Genomic DNA, 14,807 nt, shown 5'->3' with positions numbered 1-14,807 from the left:
TGCCCATGGAAAGCAACAGGGTCGTTGCTACACGGCCCCAGCGGGTGCTGAGGGATCCAGCCCCACACCCACTGGGATGCTGTAGGAGACACCAGCTTGTCTCACTCCTTACAATGATTAGCTCCAGGCACAGAGGAGTCTGCTATCCCGAGAATGTGATCTTGGTTATAAACGGTGTAACCATGTCACACCCAAAGCACCAATGTGCTGGCTGCTGTGGTGGCCAAGAAATAGGACACCGAGCTCCAAACCCTGATGACTGATAATACGAGAAGCCCCATCTTGTACTGAAGCCCCCAGAGTCCCTGGCTGGTGCTGTGAAGCCTCCAGCTCAGCCAATTCAGCCCTCAGGACAAGCCCAAGCGCAGATTCATCAGCAGAGGACATGCTGCATGCCGGGCTGTCCCCCTGCCATTTCCCAAGGACTCACTCCCAGCAGAAATGAAATGCAGCTCAAGTGTCCAAAGTGCTGAGAGCAGAGGCACATACAGAAAATGCATGCACGCATGGCAGAAAGATGACACAGTGAAGGATGAACACACTGAGACAAGACAGAGAAGAATGAACGCAGTTCTTTTTTCATTTTCTACATTTATTTTTATTGCGTGAAAGCGATGGCCAAGAAGTGAAACAACATATTGCTCTGATTTCCAATGGAAACAAACAATTTCTTGGCTGGCACAAAGCGAAGTTCAGTTTGTACCATGGTCACACTTTGTACGAGGCGACCTTCCTCTTCAGGGACTGAACAGCAAGGGACCAAGGAGCGGTACACTGGGTCGTGCCAGCTTATTCAGCCTATAAACAGAACAGAGCCAGCTTCTGCCTGCAAGTGTAGGACTAGTGTTTCACAAGCGCAGCGACTCCAGAGCATGCAGTATTAACCCATGTCAGGGGGACAGCAATGCAAAGCTGAGATGATGAAAAATCAGAGAAAGGAATGGACAGAGAGAACATAAAAAGCAAAGCTGCAGACAAAATAGAAGTAGAATCAGAGGGACTGACTGGAACACACCGATTTGTAATTTATTATTTATACCCTGACTTGATCTTCCACACGTTACTTCGTACTGGCAATCCCAACATGCTCAGTGCTCCATGTTATACAAACTCTGAAAAGACCTTAGAGCTCATCACATCCAAGTAGCTTTGGACGAACCCTGCCAAGTTCTTGAGTATCTTTCAGTGGTCTTATGCCAAGGTTGGTTGACGGTGCTCAGTACCTGACATAAAGAAGTCTTGTGGTTTTAAGCAGAATTCAAAAAAAAAAATTACGGTCTGAGCCTGCTCACCCTTACAGCATTGCAAAATTTGCCATTGCTTTCACTGGGAATAAGAGCAGAGACTTAGCAAGCAAACCTTGACATCAGAGCAAAAGACTCATGCAACTTGGTTTCAATTCCTCTAAGAAGGTTTATCACCATTAGGTTAACGGAGGTCATGACAACCTCCCTAGCTCAGCTGCGAAGCAAAGGAGACTAGTTCTGCAGTGATACCAGATCAGACCATGTAGCCCTGATTCTGCCTCTGATAACACACACAGGGAGGGCAAGAATCGCTGTTCAAAGCTGTTCGGGACACAGCTATCGCCCACTATCTCCCTGTTCGCAAGGGGTTGGTCTTGCATGTACCCTGGTACCTGAGGGGTCCCACTCACATCCAGCTTTCTCCATCTCCCACTTCCTGTAAAATCACACCACTAGTAAAAATGGATGAACAATACAAACAGGAGTGAAGAAGCTTCCTGGACCTCAGTCCTTCCCACTCAGTCCCTCTACTTCCACTAAATTCTAACAAACAAGGAAGCTTTTCTGTCCCCCCCAATTCCCTTTATTGGGCTTTGCAGGAATCTTCCCACTTCTGGTAATCATTGGCCTGGTCCAGCCACACCGGGGTTTCCCAGCAAAGCCTGGAATCTCCCTGAGCTCTTTAGCACTAACGTAGTTGTTTAGGTTGCCTCATTCTAAAGAGCAAAAGAGACTGAGCAAATGAAAAGAACACTACTTAAGTTGAAATCAGCTCTTAACACCTCTGCCCTGGTTCTTCCTTGCCCCTGGGCTATAAGCCAGTGACAACTGGAACTACCTCCTGTTAGTTTTTTGTAACAACAGAAAATAGAAGAGCAGGAAAAGGACAAGACAAGGAGGTTGGAGGAATTTGATAAAAGAAACACAAAGCCATGGCTGCTTCTCTCAAGCCCTCCTGCAGGCTTTTGCGAGAGACGGCTCTCTATGCCTGCACACCTAGCTCGTCACGCAGGGGAGTCACGGGGGAGAGCAGAGCTTTCCGCTGATCATCTCCAATATGCCAGGGGGCACTTGGGAGCATCATTAAAATTCAAAGGGTCACCCAAACCTGCAGAAATGCTTATCCTACTGTTCTCACAAGAAGTCTACCCCGCTCTTCTGCCTGTGGCTCCTTTGCACTGGCTAGGAGGTGCAGGATACTTGAAGTGAAGGGTGTGCTCCTCTCAGAGGGTGCACAGGGTGCACCCCTTGGGAGGGTGCACATCCCCCCGAGAGGATGGACGCCAGCACAGATGTGCTCCAAGGTGGGCCACCTCACTGTACTCCCTGCAGGGTTGCCCACCTCTGCTCCGAGGAAGGCTAATTTGAACCCAAAGGATTGGGACTGCAGAGCTTTACTCTGCCTTGTGCCATCCCACCTCCTGGAGGAGCATGAGGCCGGGAGAGGTGGCCAGGCTGCCCAACCTCTGGAGGGGGCTCGGGGCAGCCAGAAGGCATCCCCCCTCTGAGGTGTGCAGGGAGGGAGCCAGGGCCCTGCACCCCTAGTCTGGCACAGCCAGCAGCCTGGTTCCGGCAGCACTCCCATGCCTCACATGCCTGGGAAGTGACATCTGCTGCTCCAGAAGCCATGGCAACACGCAGGAAGCGGGCTGCTGGCAGAGCCGGCCTGGGAAACTTAAAGCAGCACTGACATCTTCAGGAAGGGGAGACGAAGCTCAACACCAGCCTCGGCTTGTCTCTTCCCTGCGCTGTGCCCTGCGGGGCTCAGAGCCTACTTGGGAGGTTCATTCTTGAGCTGGCTCCTGCGATCCAGCTTGCTCATGACCTGCGTGATGTCCACGGTCGTGGCGGCTTCTTTGGCTTTGGCCTCTTCTTCTTGCTGCCTCAGGACGATGGGGCTGGGGCTGGAGCGGAGGTGACGGCGTCCGAACGGGAAAGTGTAGCTGGGCAGAGAGTGAAAGAAAGAAGCAAGGCGTTACTGGAAAGTAGAAGGGTACCAAAAACTCACCCCTGGTAAGCAAACTTACCAGGGGGGCAAGCTCAGACACAGAGATGGACGTGCCACTGTCACCCGCACAACAAGAAGGAAGCACAAATGTGGACGAGGTGGTTTAAAGCAGGACTTGGTGACTCAGTGTCACACATCAGCTACAGAACTGCTAAAAGTGTAAAGTCAGTCCTGTTCCTGGTCCTTGTGAGGAACTCCAGGGCCAGGAGATGACCAGTACATTACTCCTTTTCTTTCCTGTAAGCATTTGCACGTAACTAACCCTCAGTGTGAACCCAAACAACTGCCATTGGTGGAATTTTTTCTAGTGTCCTCAGTAAGATCAAGATAGGGACCAGTATGGGTGTTTCTGGTGTCTGTGATACCCCAAAAAACACCTGCTACCTGCTTCAGCAAAGCCATTACCAGCAGCAGTGGCAACATGTGTTAAGCCACCTCTGGATGAGGAACTAGCTCTTTAGCTTACGCAGGATGCTGAGCATTGTGTCTCCAGAACAGGCACTGACACACATGAAGGTAGTCACCAGAGGTCAACCAGGATCTGCCAGCGACCTTGTGATGTGTGGCTCAGGGAAAAACTAACCATGACATGGGCTTTAGATGAAACAATAGTGTGAAAGTCCGTGATTCCTCTTTCTTGCTTGCTAGGTTGACGAGTGGAAGAGGAACAAAGCAGCACACCACCCAGTCTGGCTCTGACATTGCACGCTCAGCTTTAAGAAGCAACTGCAGTTCAAATGGCCTAAATTTGCTACACAATCTTCATCTTGGTCAGGAAAAAGCTGTTTCAAGCCTGCTCCTTCTAAGTCTGTCTACCTTGTGCCAGCAGTCACTCTCAGGTAAGATGCTGTTTGCTCCCATGTGGCTGCCTGTCACCTTCACTTCGCAGGGGGTAAGCGGCTCTGTCCAGGCAGAGCTGAGCAGAACCCATGGAGGACCCTGCAGTGGCTCTGTCTTCTCTGGCAGCCAATGTTTCATGGGTGGGAGTTGTCCCATGCCCAGTACACGGTGCTCTCTCCTTCCAGGAAAGGAGCTATAAGTAACTCGACAATCATAGCCCTTCTAAACAGACCCATCGTCAAGTCGATTCTGACTGCACACAAGCCACTTCCAAAGGGCTCACAAATAAACAGCATAATCAGTCTCAAAGCAAGGCATCTTCTTAGAAAAACTTTATTTAATTAAACAAACATCTAAATCAGTAATTTTGCTGCAACTCAGGCTTTTTCTACCCTTGCTACAACAAGAAAAACAAACCGCACAATTACATCCCATTTCACTTGCCTTTTTTTGACAGCCTCTTGTGGCACAACAGCCTTGGCCAGCATTTCCTTGTATACTGGAGACTTTAAGTAGCGACCATAGGAGTCCTACTAGGAGAAAAAAAGAGAAACCGGTAGTTATGGGCTGCAAACTCCCTTATTAAAATCACCACCAAATACAGCTGCTCAGCAGCCAGGGAGGCTGGGAACTGGATTATCTCCCCCAGCAGCCCAAGGGACTTTGCATCTTTCAGGCAAATGTAGCTATTTAAACCAATACTCTTTCATCTTGGTGTAAAATTCCCAGGATTTTCCATCTCACAATAAAGCTTCCCAGGTAAGATCCAGAGCAAAAGGTCTGAACTGAGCTTAGCCCAGGCCAGTGGTGTCTTACAGTCATTGCAAGGTGAGGTGCTCATGTTTCAGGAGACGAACTTTTCAGCAACTGTTGAAAGTCAGTATAGTTCTGCTGCTTTCAGTGTCAATACGCATTAGAGGCTGCCCTGGCCCATAATGCTCCTTCCCACTAAGTGTATTTTGTATCACTCATAAGGAGGAGTTACGGGTTGTTTGTGGTCACCGTGATCCAAGAAAGCCACGACGTACTGTATGGTGACATCAGCCCGCAGTCTGCTGCACCAGTCAGACCTAAAAAAGGGTGTCCATCAACATAACTGCAGAAAAATGTGTGAAAAACCTCAGTAAAATTTGAGATGGGCCACGTCTGGTTATGGTCTTGGTACAAAACTCATGCAGTTATATCACAATTGCTACTACCTTTCCCATCCACTGCTGAAATCCAGTTGGATAAAAGCATCCTACCACAGGGATACCTGATGTGGCACACAAAGTGGTACTAACTGAGTGAGGTTAAAAGATTTGTTCAAGCTTTGAATGAGCTGGTGACCAAGCTGGCATTAGAAAATAGGACTTCCAGCAGACACCTGACCTCCACCACCTTGGGGACATGCTGCTTTAGAGGGAAGAAGAAGCAGCAAAATACAAAGGCCTGAACCAGTGCTTGCTTAAGTCAGCAAATTTGAGGGATTTTCAAACAAAGGCCACTTGAAAGTGACAGCTGATAGCACACAAAGGCATGGAAAGGCCCAGAGAACTGGAATCCCCCTAAGGCTTTGGAAACAAATAACAAACCTTTTTCATCAGCATGTAAATGTGGGTCTGAGCAGCATCTAAAACATAACGATGAGGGTGCTTGAGGCCTTTGACCGTGATGCCCATTGTTGTGCCATCAATGTTGATCCAGCGCCTTGCTCCTGGAGCCAGGAAGAGCCTGCAAGGAGGAGTAATCAACAGTGCCATTAACAACTGAAGAATTCCTGGAGACTCCTCTGTCTATGCATGAAAGGGAAAGTTCCTTTAGCTCCCCACTACAATTTGCTGTCCTGATCTTGGGCAGTCAATCTCCTCTTCGACAGTACAACATGCAGTCACTTCCGCTTGCACTGTTAACACACAATATAAACCAAATTTTAGCCCACAGGAAGCAAAAAGGGTCTCTCCACTCTCCTCGTGGCAGCCCCAAGATCTTCGCTATTCCATACTTCTATTTAAATTACATGCTAAGGCCTAAAGGTAATAGTGGAGAAGAGAGAGGAAAAGTAACTATATAACAAAACAATACCTACGGTTTCATCTTCACAAAAGCTCCTTTCCTACGTGAGGACATAGGACAGCCACGTTTGATGACAGCTTACAAAGAAAAGTCTCAGGAATAAATCATTTGGAGAATGACAACGTGTGGAAGAAGGTGATGGGACTCACGTACAAAGACTTTAAGAATGTAAAATTACCACACTCACTTGTAAATTTCCTCTGCTTTTTCTTTGACCTTGGATTGGTCTCCATACTTGAGATCCTCACAGGCTTCCCAGAAACTCAGATTCTCTCCTGCGAAACAAGGACGCAGTCAGCAGAGAGTGAGACTGAGGAAAACGCAATCCCCTTTATTAAGTCCTAAACTGAGTTTGTTTGACTCAATATGTGTTGGCCCCAATTCAGTCTCTCCAATCTTACAGCCACCTTGAAAATCCCCTTGGGACTGAAGGAGGAAAACAGGGAGAAACGACGCCTGTAAAAGCTTGTGAATTCAGCCAGTTCCAGCTTGCCTGGGAGCAGTCCCCCAGCACAGGGAGTGCCCTGGACTGTATTTTATGTCCTGTGCCACTAGATGGTGGCACTGGCTGCGCAGCCATTGCCTCCAAAGTCACTTCTACTGCCTTTACTTCGTGACTTTGTCAGTCTCAGCCCAGCTCACAGCGCCTACTGCAAAGGCGTGGATTTCCACCACTGCTCTGTCTCAGCTGTGCAGCATCCTGCTGTGTGGCCTAGGCAGGGACAAAGATAGAGACACAGCAGACCCACCGCTGAACTCCTTCCTCAGGAAGAGCTGGAAGTTCTGCCGACCTTTCGGGTCCCGTATCAGCTCACTGAAATTGAAGGCCCATCGCTCCACACGCATTCTGGTAGGAATTTCCACTCTGCACAGGTTGAAAACAAACAGCACTGCCAGTTTCATGTGGCCCATCTAATTGGCAGATTAATTAAAACCAAAATGCCCTGTGCTGGAATGCCAAGAGACTTCTCAGCACACTCTGTTTTCCAGAGTGCTGTAATGATCTCCTGAAGTCAGCCCACTAAGTAAGCCATAATTAAACAACTTGGTACACAGTGGGATGAGGATTTATCTCAGATTTATGCTGCTCTCACAAAGACGGCCCAGCTTTGCCGGAGGTTTGACTCAGTCCCGTTCTGGAGGAGGCACTGGTTGTTGCCCAAAGCTTTGCTTCTCATAAAGGCATTCTGTGAAGGTATCCTTTGGGGCTGTCTAATGGGTTATTATCACTCTAACAGGATTGCTGGTCTCAAATGAGAACCAGTAATATGTTGTATGCTTCAAGCCCAGAGATGCCACTGTATAATTAGCAAATACTATCTGAATGGAAAACCAAGGGAGACCTCCGAGAAGGGATGGACCACCAATATGTGCCTCCAACACAAACTCTCTCCTAAGAAAGCAGCCTGAGGTGTGAGCAAAGACCAAGGGCCAGTAGTTGAACCCTGAATTGCTACACCATTGGCAGCACCTAATTTAGCAAGCTTAACACTAAACCAAGTGCTATACCTGAGTGTAACTAGTCATGTTCCATTCCTGTGCTAGTAAAAGTAGACTTTACTCATCCAAGGGGAGGATTAGACCCACTCAGCAGGGGCTGAGTGCATACTCCCATCATCAGTTTAGGAATTTCTGTAACGTTAAGGAAGGCTCCACTTGAAGAAGATAATGCTGGAAGTTCAGCATGGAATATTCCCAAGAGACAGTTTCTTTAGCATGGCCAAGCTATGTCAGAAAGGGAACGCTTCCCTGCTCATGATCAGAGACCAGATATCATGACGAAAGCAATGGTTCCCTTTTCTGATTTCTATCGGCATAAAGGTCAGTGTAAACCACAAGCTGGCAAGAGAATACAAATACATACAGTTTTGCATTGAGATCCCAGAACTCAGGGTCATCTGTTATCCAGGGGTTGCCGGGGAGACATCCAGACAGGATAGGATCACTGGAGAGGAACTGCTCAGAGTACTTCACAAGCCTGCAAGTAAATCCAGCAAAATCAAAATATTAATTCGTAAACAGAATTGCGGCCAGCCCCATTACAATCAAATAAATGGTCGCACAGACTATGGATATCTTCAGAGATGCAGCCCTCTCAGCACGGGGATCTGGAATGTGGCCCCTGCCTTACTAGAAAAACTGATTCATTAGCACAGTTAACCTTTTCCATTTCCCAAACAGTAATCTCCCAGTTGTCTTTCAAAGCAGTGATTTTGCCAGCTCAAGTGCTCGGAGAGACAAGACTTTCTTCCATCACCTCCTTTGCCTCTTCATTTCAAGGAAGTGGGACTAAGCTCCCAAGTGGTTTCTGTCTCCTTCTCCAGCCAACTGGCAAAGGCCTGATCCTGCACTGTTTTGTGCCACACATTACAGAGAGGAAAGTGCCAGAGAAGAGGAAAGCAAGCGCTGTATTCACTCAGGGTGGGTTCTCCACAGCCTTCCCGTAGGGCGTGGGAGAGCACAGGGAGCTCTGGGAGAGGTGAGGGAGTGCTGAGGGCACATCCCAGCTTCTCCTTTCCTCTGCTCACCTACTGCACGGCTCATTCCTCTGCAAATGAGTTTGAGGGCTCAGCACAAAGCAAAAATGTCTCTATCCTAGCAGGAACCAGACAAACACTTCTCCTACCTTCTAAGTTGGCCAGACTTGTAATTACAACTGATTTCACCAATGTCCTGGAATTTTAGCTTTCTCCTCCCTTCTTCATTCTTGAAAAAAATCATCTGGTTTCTGCGTTTAAAATTCCTTCCAGGCCAAACTGCTTTCATGTGCTCAAAGCTGGGAGTGCACTGTCCAAGGGCCCGTTGCTAACAGGCACCTTGGCATATATCCTGCAATTATACAATGCTACTGCACAAAGCATAGCACAGGTTTGGCACAGAAGTGCTCGTCTTCTCACTGGAAATGCCGAGGCATTCAGCACCTGCATAACTCACTCCAATCCATATATTCTAATCAAGCTACAAATCTAAACCTGTCAACTCAGGTAACATTACTCTGTCCTTTTAATGATTAGTGCTTTGCAGCACCTCCTAAATCAATACAATGCTCTGATGCATGCACACTATCTAGTTGCTGCTCTTATCCTCATCAATAATAATTTGATTTGGACCCAATCCTGCAGCTGAGATGGAGATCCAAATTTCCTGAGGATTTTTTGATCTAGGTGATACGCATTATCTGTCAGAAGACTAGGACTAATGTGTGAAAAGCTCCATTGCCAAACAGTTAAGCACCACAAAATTCCTGGAAGGTAGTCAGATGTCCCCAGCTCCAGCTCACAGTTTGGAAAATTGGGGCAGGAGAGTTTTAAGTGGCCTGGGAGTCAGTGACAGGTGAAATGAGCAGAACCGCTGGTGCCTTGCAAGCTGTGGTTCTCAGAAGACAGCACTACTTCCCAGACTCTTCCTCCCATTTAATTCATCCACGACTCTCTTCTCCCAGGGAACAGGCCTGAGCACCTTATTTATCTCAGATTCAATATGAATCTCTGGGTGGCAATGACTATGTAAAATAGGCTGGTGGTGTGGATTGCACCTCTAGGCAACTGGCCAGCACATAAGATTCCAGGTAAGAAATGCCTGTGGCAAATGCACTAATGGCTAATGCTAGGACTGGGAGCTTTGCACTTAATTGGCTACATCAAGAATCTGATCAGGAAACACTCCCACTGAGATGAGGAATTGCTAATTAATTGCTCGGACATTCATGGAGAGGCGTGTGTTCCTTCATAATACAGAATAACCAGAGACTCCCCCAGCTCTGCTGCCTTCTGATGAGCATCACCATACAAGCAAGAACACTCACTGGGGCTGAATCCAGCCCAGCAGGCTGGGGACCAGGGACAGGAGGGTCAGTCTGCCTCTGCTGCTTACTCATCCTGCACAGGAACAGGCACAGGACGGACACAGCGTTGCATCCTCGCAAGGCAGCCTCCACACAGCTGCTTTTCCAGACTGCAGAGCTGTGCTGGGTCCCAAGCGCCACAGTCCCGTTCTGACCAGCCTGAACATCTCTTGATTTCAGAGGGAGTCTCAACTGCAAGGCTGGCACTGCTCTACAGACATTCATAGCAAAGCTCCCCTTAGCTCTGAAGGAGACTCTTCATCATGACTGGGACTCTGACCCATCCTCTGCCTTACGCCTCCTGGCCCGGGCAACACACAGCCCAGACAGCACAAACACTGCATGCGGCCACCACATCGATTCCCCTGACTGAGTCACCAGCTGCCAGAGCAGATAGCTTAATCATCTCATTAGGAGATGAGCACTGAAGACTAATTAATGTGTGGACAGAAGGAAAGCAGGACTTACCCTCCGACAGAGACAGAAGATTTCACTCTGGGCTTCATGATGGCCTGCTGATAGTACATGATCTGAGAGGGATCAGACATGTCCATGGTTAGGAGCATGGAGATGTGAAGACAAGGCCACCTCTATCTGAACCTCAGACATGCCCTCTCCCAGGTAGTGAGGCTAACTACAACAAGGACTGCCTCTTCCCTAATTATTGGATGTCCAAGGAACCAGAGAATCCCTAAACTGTCTTAGTAAAATGGCTGTTTTCACTGAGCTTATTGCAAATGTCAGAAGAGCGTTTTGCAATGTGCAAGTAATTAAAAAGCACTCCCCATGCTATATAAAAATTGAATAATAGCTACCATTCTAGGCACCTACAAATGCTCTGGATGATATAGCATGTAATTATCATTGATCCTTGGCTGTCTCTACACTGGCACTGCTGGATGTATCTCCTATGATTTCCTCACCGCTAATTCTGATCTATTGGATTTTAGCCCTGGTGTCTGTCCTTGCTTGAGCCTTCCCGTCACTGGGAGAGCTGCTGGCTGCCTGCAGTGCAGAGGCAGGAAATGTCCTGAAAGCACAGTGACCAAAAGCTCCATGGAGCAGAGACTCTGCCAGCCAAACCCAGGCATTTTCAAAACTGCTCATCCCCTGTAAAGGGGGCTTTAAGCCTCCATGCAACACTGATGTAAGCAATACATGCAGGATAAACACCTAGAAGTGAGGGAAGGACCACTTACCTCTCTCCTATAAACGGTCATAGTTTTTTTCTGTAAAATAAAGAAATAAAACCCATTAAGTTGGGGTGGGTGCTTTCACTCGCCTTTTTTGAGACATGAAAACACCGTTGCAGGGCTGCTGTTGTGCAGCGCTCTCCAATTAATTCTCATTACAATTAAAATCAAACACAGCAGCTCAGCTAATCAGGGTATCATCAAAGTTAAGAGCATCCACACACCGTAAATCGTTCCATTAGCTGTATTTACTGTTTAGCATTGCTTCTTCCATCAGAGGCTGCCTGTATGCCTTCAATTAAGGGGTTATTCTAATGGAGCTAAAATAGATTCGTTTACGAGACACAGATTAGATCATTCAATATAAGCTAAAGGAGACAGGAACCAACACATTGCAAAATATAAACACCACAATTAAAAGCCTCAGAAGCAGTATCTGCTGTGCAAAGGGTGCTTACGTTGTGATTTGAATAACTCAGACTATGTTACATGTCATCCACAAATGAGCAAGCAATTGAAGGCAAGAAATTAACTGCGGGGTGTTTATTCACACAGCTTCCTTTGAAGCACAGTTACTTTGTGTGAAATAAACTTGAGGGGGGAGAAGGAAAGACAGGCTAAGTCAGGGATGCTCTCAGCAAGCCTTTAAAGGCTTATGCAGCGTTTCAGTTCTTCATCTCCCGTTTTAGCCAACAAGATCTGCATCCCAGAATTATTCTATCAAACTAACCCTGTGGCAGACATGGGTCTGCAGAATGCCTTGGTGAAGTGCAGTTTGTGAGTGATGAAGCATTTTGTATCAAATGCCACGGGCAGCCTGCTTCTCCCATCTTCTCACCAGAGAACCTGCACCCTGAGGTGCCCCTATTTTGGAAAAGGCAAGACGCTCTCCCAGGGCTGCTTTGTGAGGGGACCATTGTGGGGACACTGGTGCAGATCTGCTTTTGCATTTTAACCATTGTCACTAGTCCTGCTCAGGAGGGAGGAACTATACTCTATATGGAAGAAAAATATGCACATTTTGCTGAAACTTGGTTGATTTTGAGAGGGCACACTCACCATTTCAGCAGCAGGAGCCAGATATGCAGCAGATCAGCCAATCTGTACAGCACTACCATGAAGCCAGCCCATCTGATCCTAACACAGACCTAGCCTGGCCAGTGTAGTACTAACAGAAATCCTCACTGTCGCATTGCAAAGGGAGGAAGCTTTTTCTGCTGGAAATATCATGACCGGCTCTGAATGACTGCAGTGGGGACAAACTCTCAGCAGGGACAAACAGGAAAGCAAACAGTAGCTGCACCAGCAGCGATGATCTGCTGGCCACACACAAGGAACTGCGTGCGAGGGGGTAAGGGCTGACACATCACGGGGAGGAAGAAGCTCTTGGACAACAGGATCATTTGCCACAGGGCTGTACAGCCTCACTTGCTGATTCAAAGCCTCCTGGGACATCTTATAAGTGATGGAGGACACACAGACTAAAGAACAGCTTTTCACCCTGTAGCTGTACCCCTGATGCCAGGCCAGCTTCCATGCAGGCACCATTTCTTCCCCCCATTTCTACAGTGTCATCATTGTTTCAGATAGACTGTAGAAATGGGAGGCAAAAAAAAAAAAAAATCACCTGCTTGTGCAGAGAAACTCGCTGCATTTACTGTCCTAGAAGTGTCCTCTTTAGAGAACTTTGTTTCTGTTTCAGGCCAGCTATTTCCTGCACAATAGGAGTTCACTATCTCCTTGGGGAAACCTGAGATACAAACCAGGCCCCATCAGATTTACTAAGTGCCAGCTGAACTAACACTTCCATTTGATGGAACTTAAATGTGGCTAGGGCATTTACTTTAGGAAAATCAACACGTTAAAATCATTAGATGGTTTTAAAAGGCCCCTCATTTCTTCCTCTGTTTTGTCAAGTGGGTGCCTCAGACAGGCCTGGTGCAGTGGGGCGAGGAGGGGTGGATGCTGGCACAATGGCTTGAAGGCAGCTCACGTGGCAGTAAAGTTGTGTTATCTTCTACAGGGGTCTTAGAGGCAGGCAGCACACCACACACACACGAGACAAACAGCTGGTGGGAAAGAGAAAAAGAACCCAGTAAGTTAAATGATATGTAGAGCAAGAAAGGCATGAATTAAACTGCCATCACTACGGCAAAATTATATGTGGGCAAGTAAAAAAAAAATCAAAGCTAATGCCATGTCTGCAAACAGGGAAAGATTTTTTCCAAAGTGCATCCTACACCAAGGATCCCCTCCTGCCACAGCCTGAGCACGTAGGTCAGCGCTCTGGACAGCTTGTCCTGGGAAAGCCAATGGGCTTTGCTGGGGTGCTCCAGGGTGGGGAGGGGATTTCCAAAGGCTCGCACAGAAAAGGGGGCTATGGCATGAGAAGGGCTGAGCATCACTGAGTAGTGGCACACACTGAACTGGAGTGGAATCAAAGAGGAGCCCAGTGCTGAACACCCTATTGAGGGCTGCAGGTGCTGGCTGTGTTCAGTCCTTTCCAGTTCTCAAATCCACAATCACTGGGAAGGATCTCAGCTATTTCACCCCAGGGCCACACATCATTTAATTTCCCTTTCTCCCACAGTGCTCCCATGACCAGTTTCCAGCTTCGGTGCTGGTACAAGGGACCCTGAATACTGTCCGTGTCCTACTGAGCACTGCCAGTTGTCCCCACCATCCTAGCCATCCTTACCCACTGCTACTGACAGCAGCAATGCCAAACTGCCCTGTACCACCCACCCACCCTCCCTCATTTGGAAGGAAATAATATTTGGAACAAGAGAGTCATTTCTTATAATGAGATTAATTTTGCAATGCCCTTAACGAGTGACTTATCACAATTACAGTGGATAAGCTCCCCAGCCCTGCAGGCTTCAAATCAAAATGGCAATTAGTGAAAGACCTCGGTCTGTCTCAGGCAAGTGCCGTGAGCTGTAAACATCCTCCTCCCCGAGACACACAACAGCACTTGGACACCCTGCACTGCCTCGTCACACCCCGCTGCCAGCAGCTGAGCGCTCCCCATGCACACAGGCAGCGGCTTGCAAAGCTCAGCTGGGAGACAGCCAGGACCTGCTCAAGAGCCCTGTGTCTGGAGCCGATCCACATGGCTGAAGCCACGAGCTCCTACTAGAGCTGGGGCATCTGCTAATTTCCAGCTAACCATTTGCATGGACCTCCTCTGCTCTCAGTGTGGGTCTTCCTGACCACATTGTGGTCATTATGTTTTTGCCTGTCTGGCCACCATTCAGTGTTTACAGAGGCCATAAACAGCGGGATAACAGCTTTTATGTGTATGCCTAGATGGGGCTTGGAGTGAAGAACAAGCACAGGCCGCTGTTGTCCAAAGCTCATTTTGGACCAGGGCACTGCAAATCATGCCTGCGCTCTGCCCTGAATGCCACAGCGCTCTCTGTCTGTGCACACAGCTCGGCAAGCTGCGAGGATGACCACGGGGATCCTGCACAGAGCACCAGCCACTGAGCACGAGGCAGTGCCAGCACAGCTCGGCCTCCCTCTGCAGCTCCCTTTATTGCAAAAACCTGCGGGCATTGCCTCTCTGACACCGCAGTGGCAAACAGCACTCTGGCATGCACACAACTCTGTTTCTGTAC

At 48.1% G+C, this 14,807-nt stretch overlaps 1 protein-coding gene across 1 annotated transcript in view; it reads right to left on the bottom strand.

The window, feature by feature from the left end:
- RGS9 (regulator of G-protein signaling 9) overlaps positions 1-14,807 on the bottom strand; it is a 37,536-nt gene that overhangs the window by 2,374 nt on the left and 20,355 nt on the right. Inside the window, exons 10-17 of the mRNA XM_009323769.1 lie at positions 11,194-11,223; positions 10,463-10,524; positions 8,015-8,128; positions 6,900-7,015; positions 6,338-6,425; positions 5,670-5,808; positions 4,540-4,625; positions 3,023-3,190 (exon numbers count right to left, since the gene is read on the bottom strand). Of these exons, the coding sequence (XP_009322044.1) occupies positions 3,023-3,190; positions 4,540-4,625; positions 5,670-5,808; positions 6,338-6,425; positions 6,900-7,015; positions 8,015-8,128; positions 10,463-10,524; positions 11,194-11,223 (803 nt within the window). The remainder of the gene's footprint in view (positions 1-3,022; positions 3,191-4,539; positions 4,626-5,669; positions 5,809-6,337; positions 6,426-6,899; positions 7,016-8,014; positions 8,129-10,462; positions 10,525-11,193; positions 11,224-14,807) is intronic.

The sequence above is a fragment of the Pygoscelis adeliae genome, unplaced genomic scaffold (genome assembly GCF_000699105.1).
Source record: "Pygoscelis adeliae isolate BGI_AS28 unplaced genomic scaffold, ASM69910v1 Scaffold75, whole genome shotgun sequence".
NCBI lineage: Eukaryota > Metazoa > Chordata > Aves > Sphenisciformes > Spheniscidae > Pygoscelis > Pygoscelis adeliae.
This window is presented reverse-complemented; position numbering and strand designations above follow the sequence as displayed.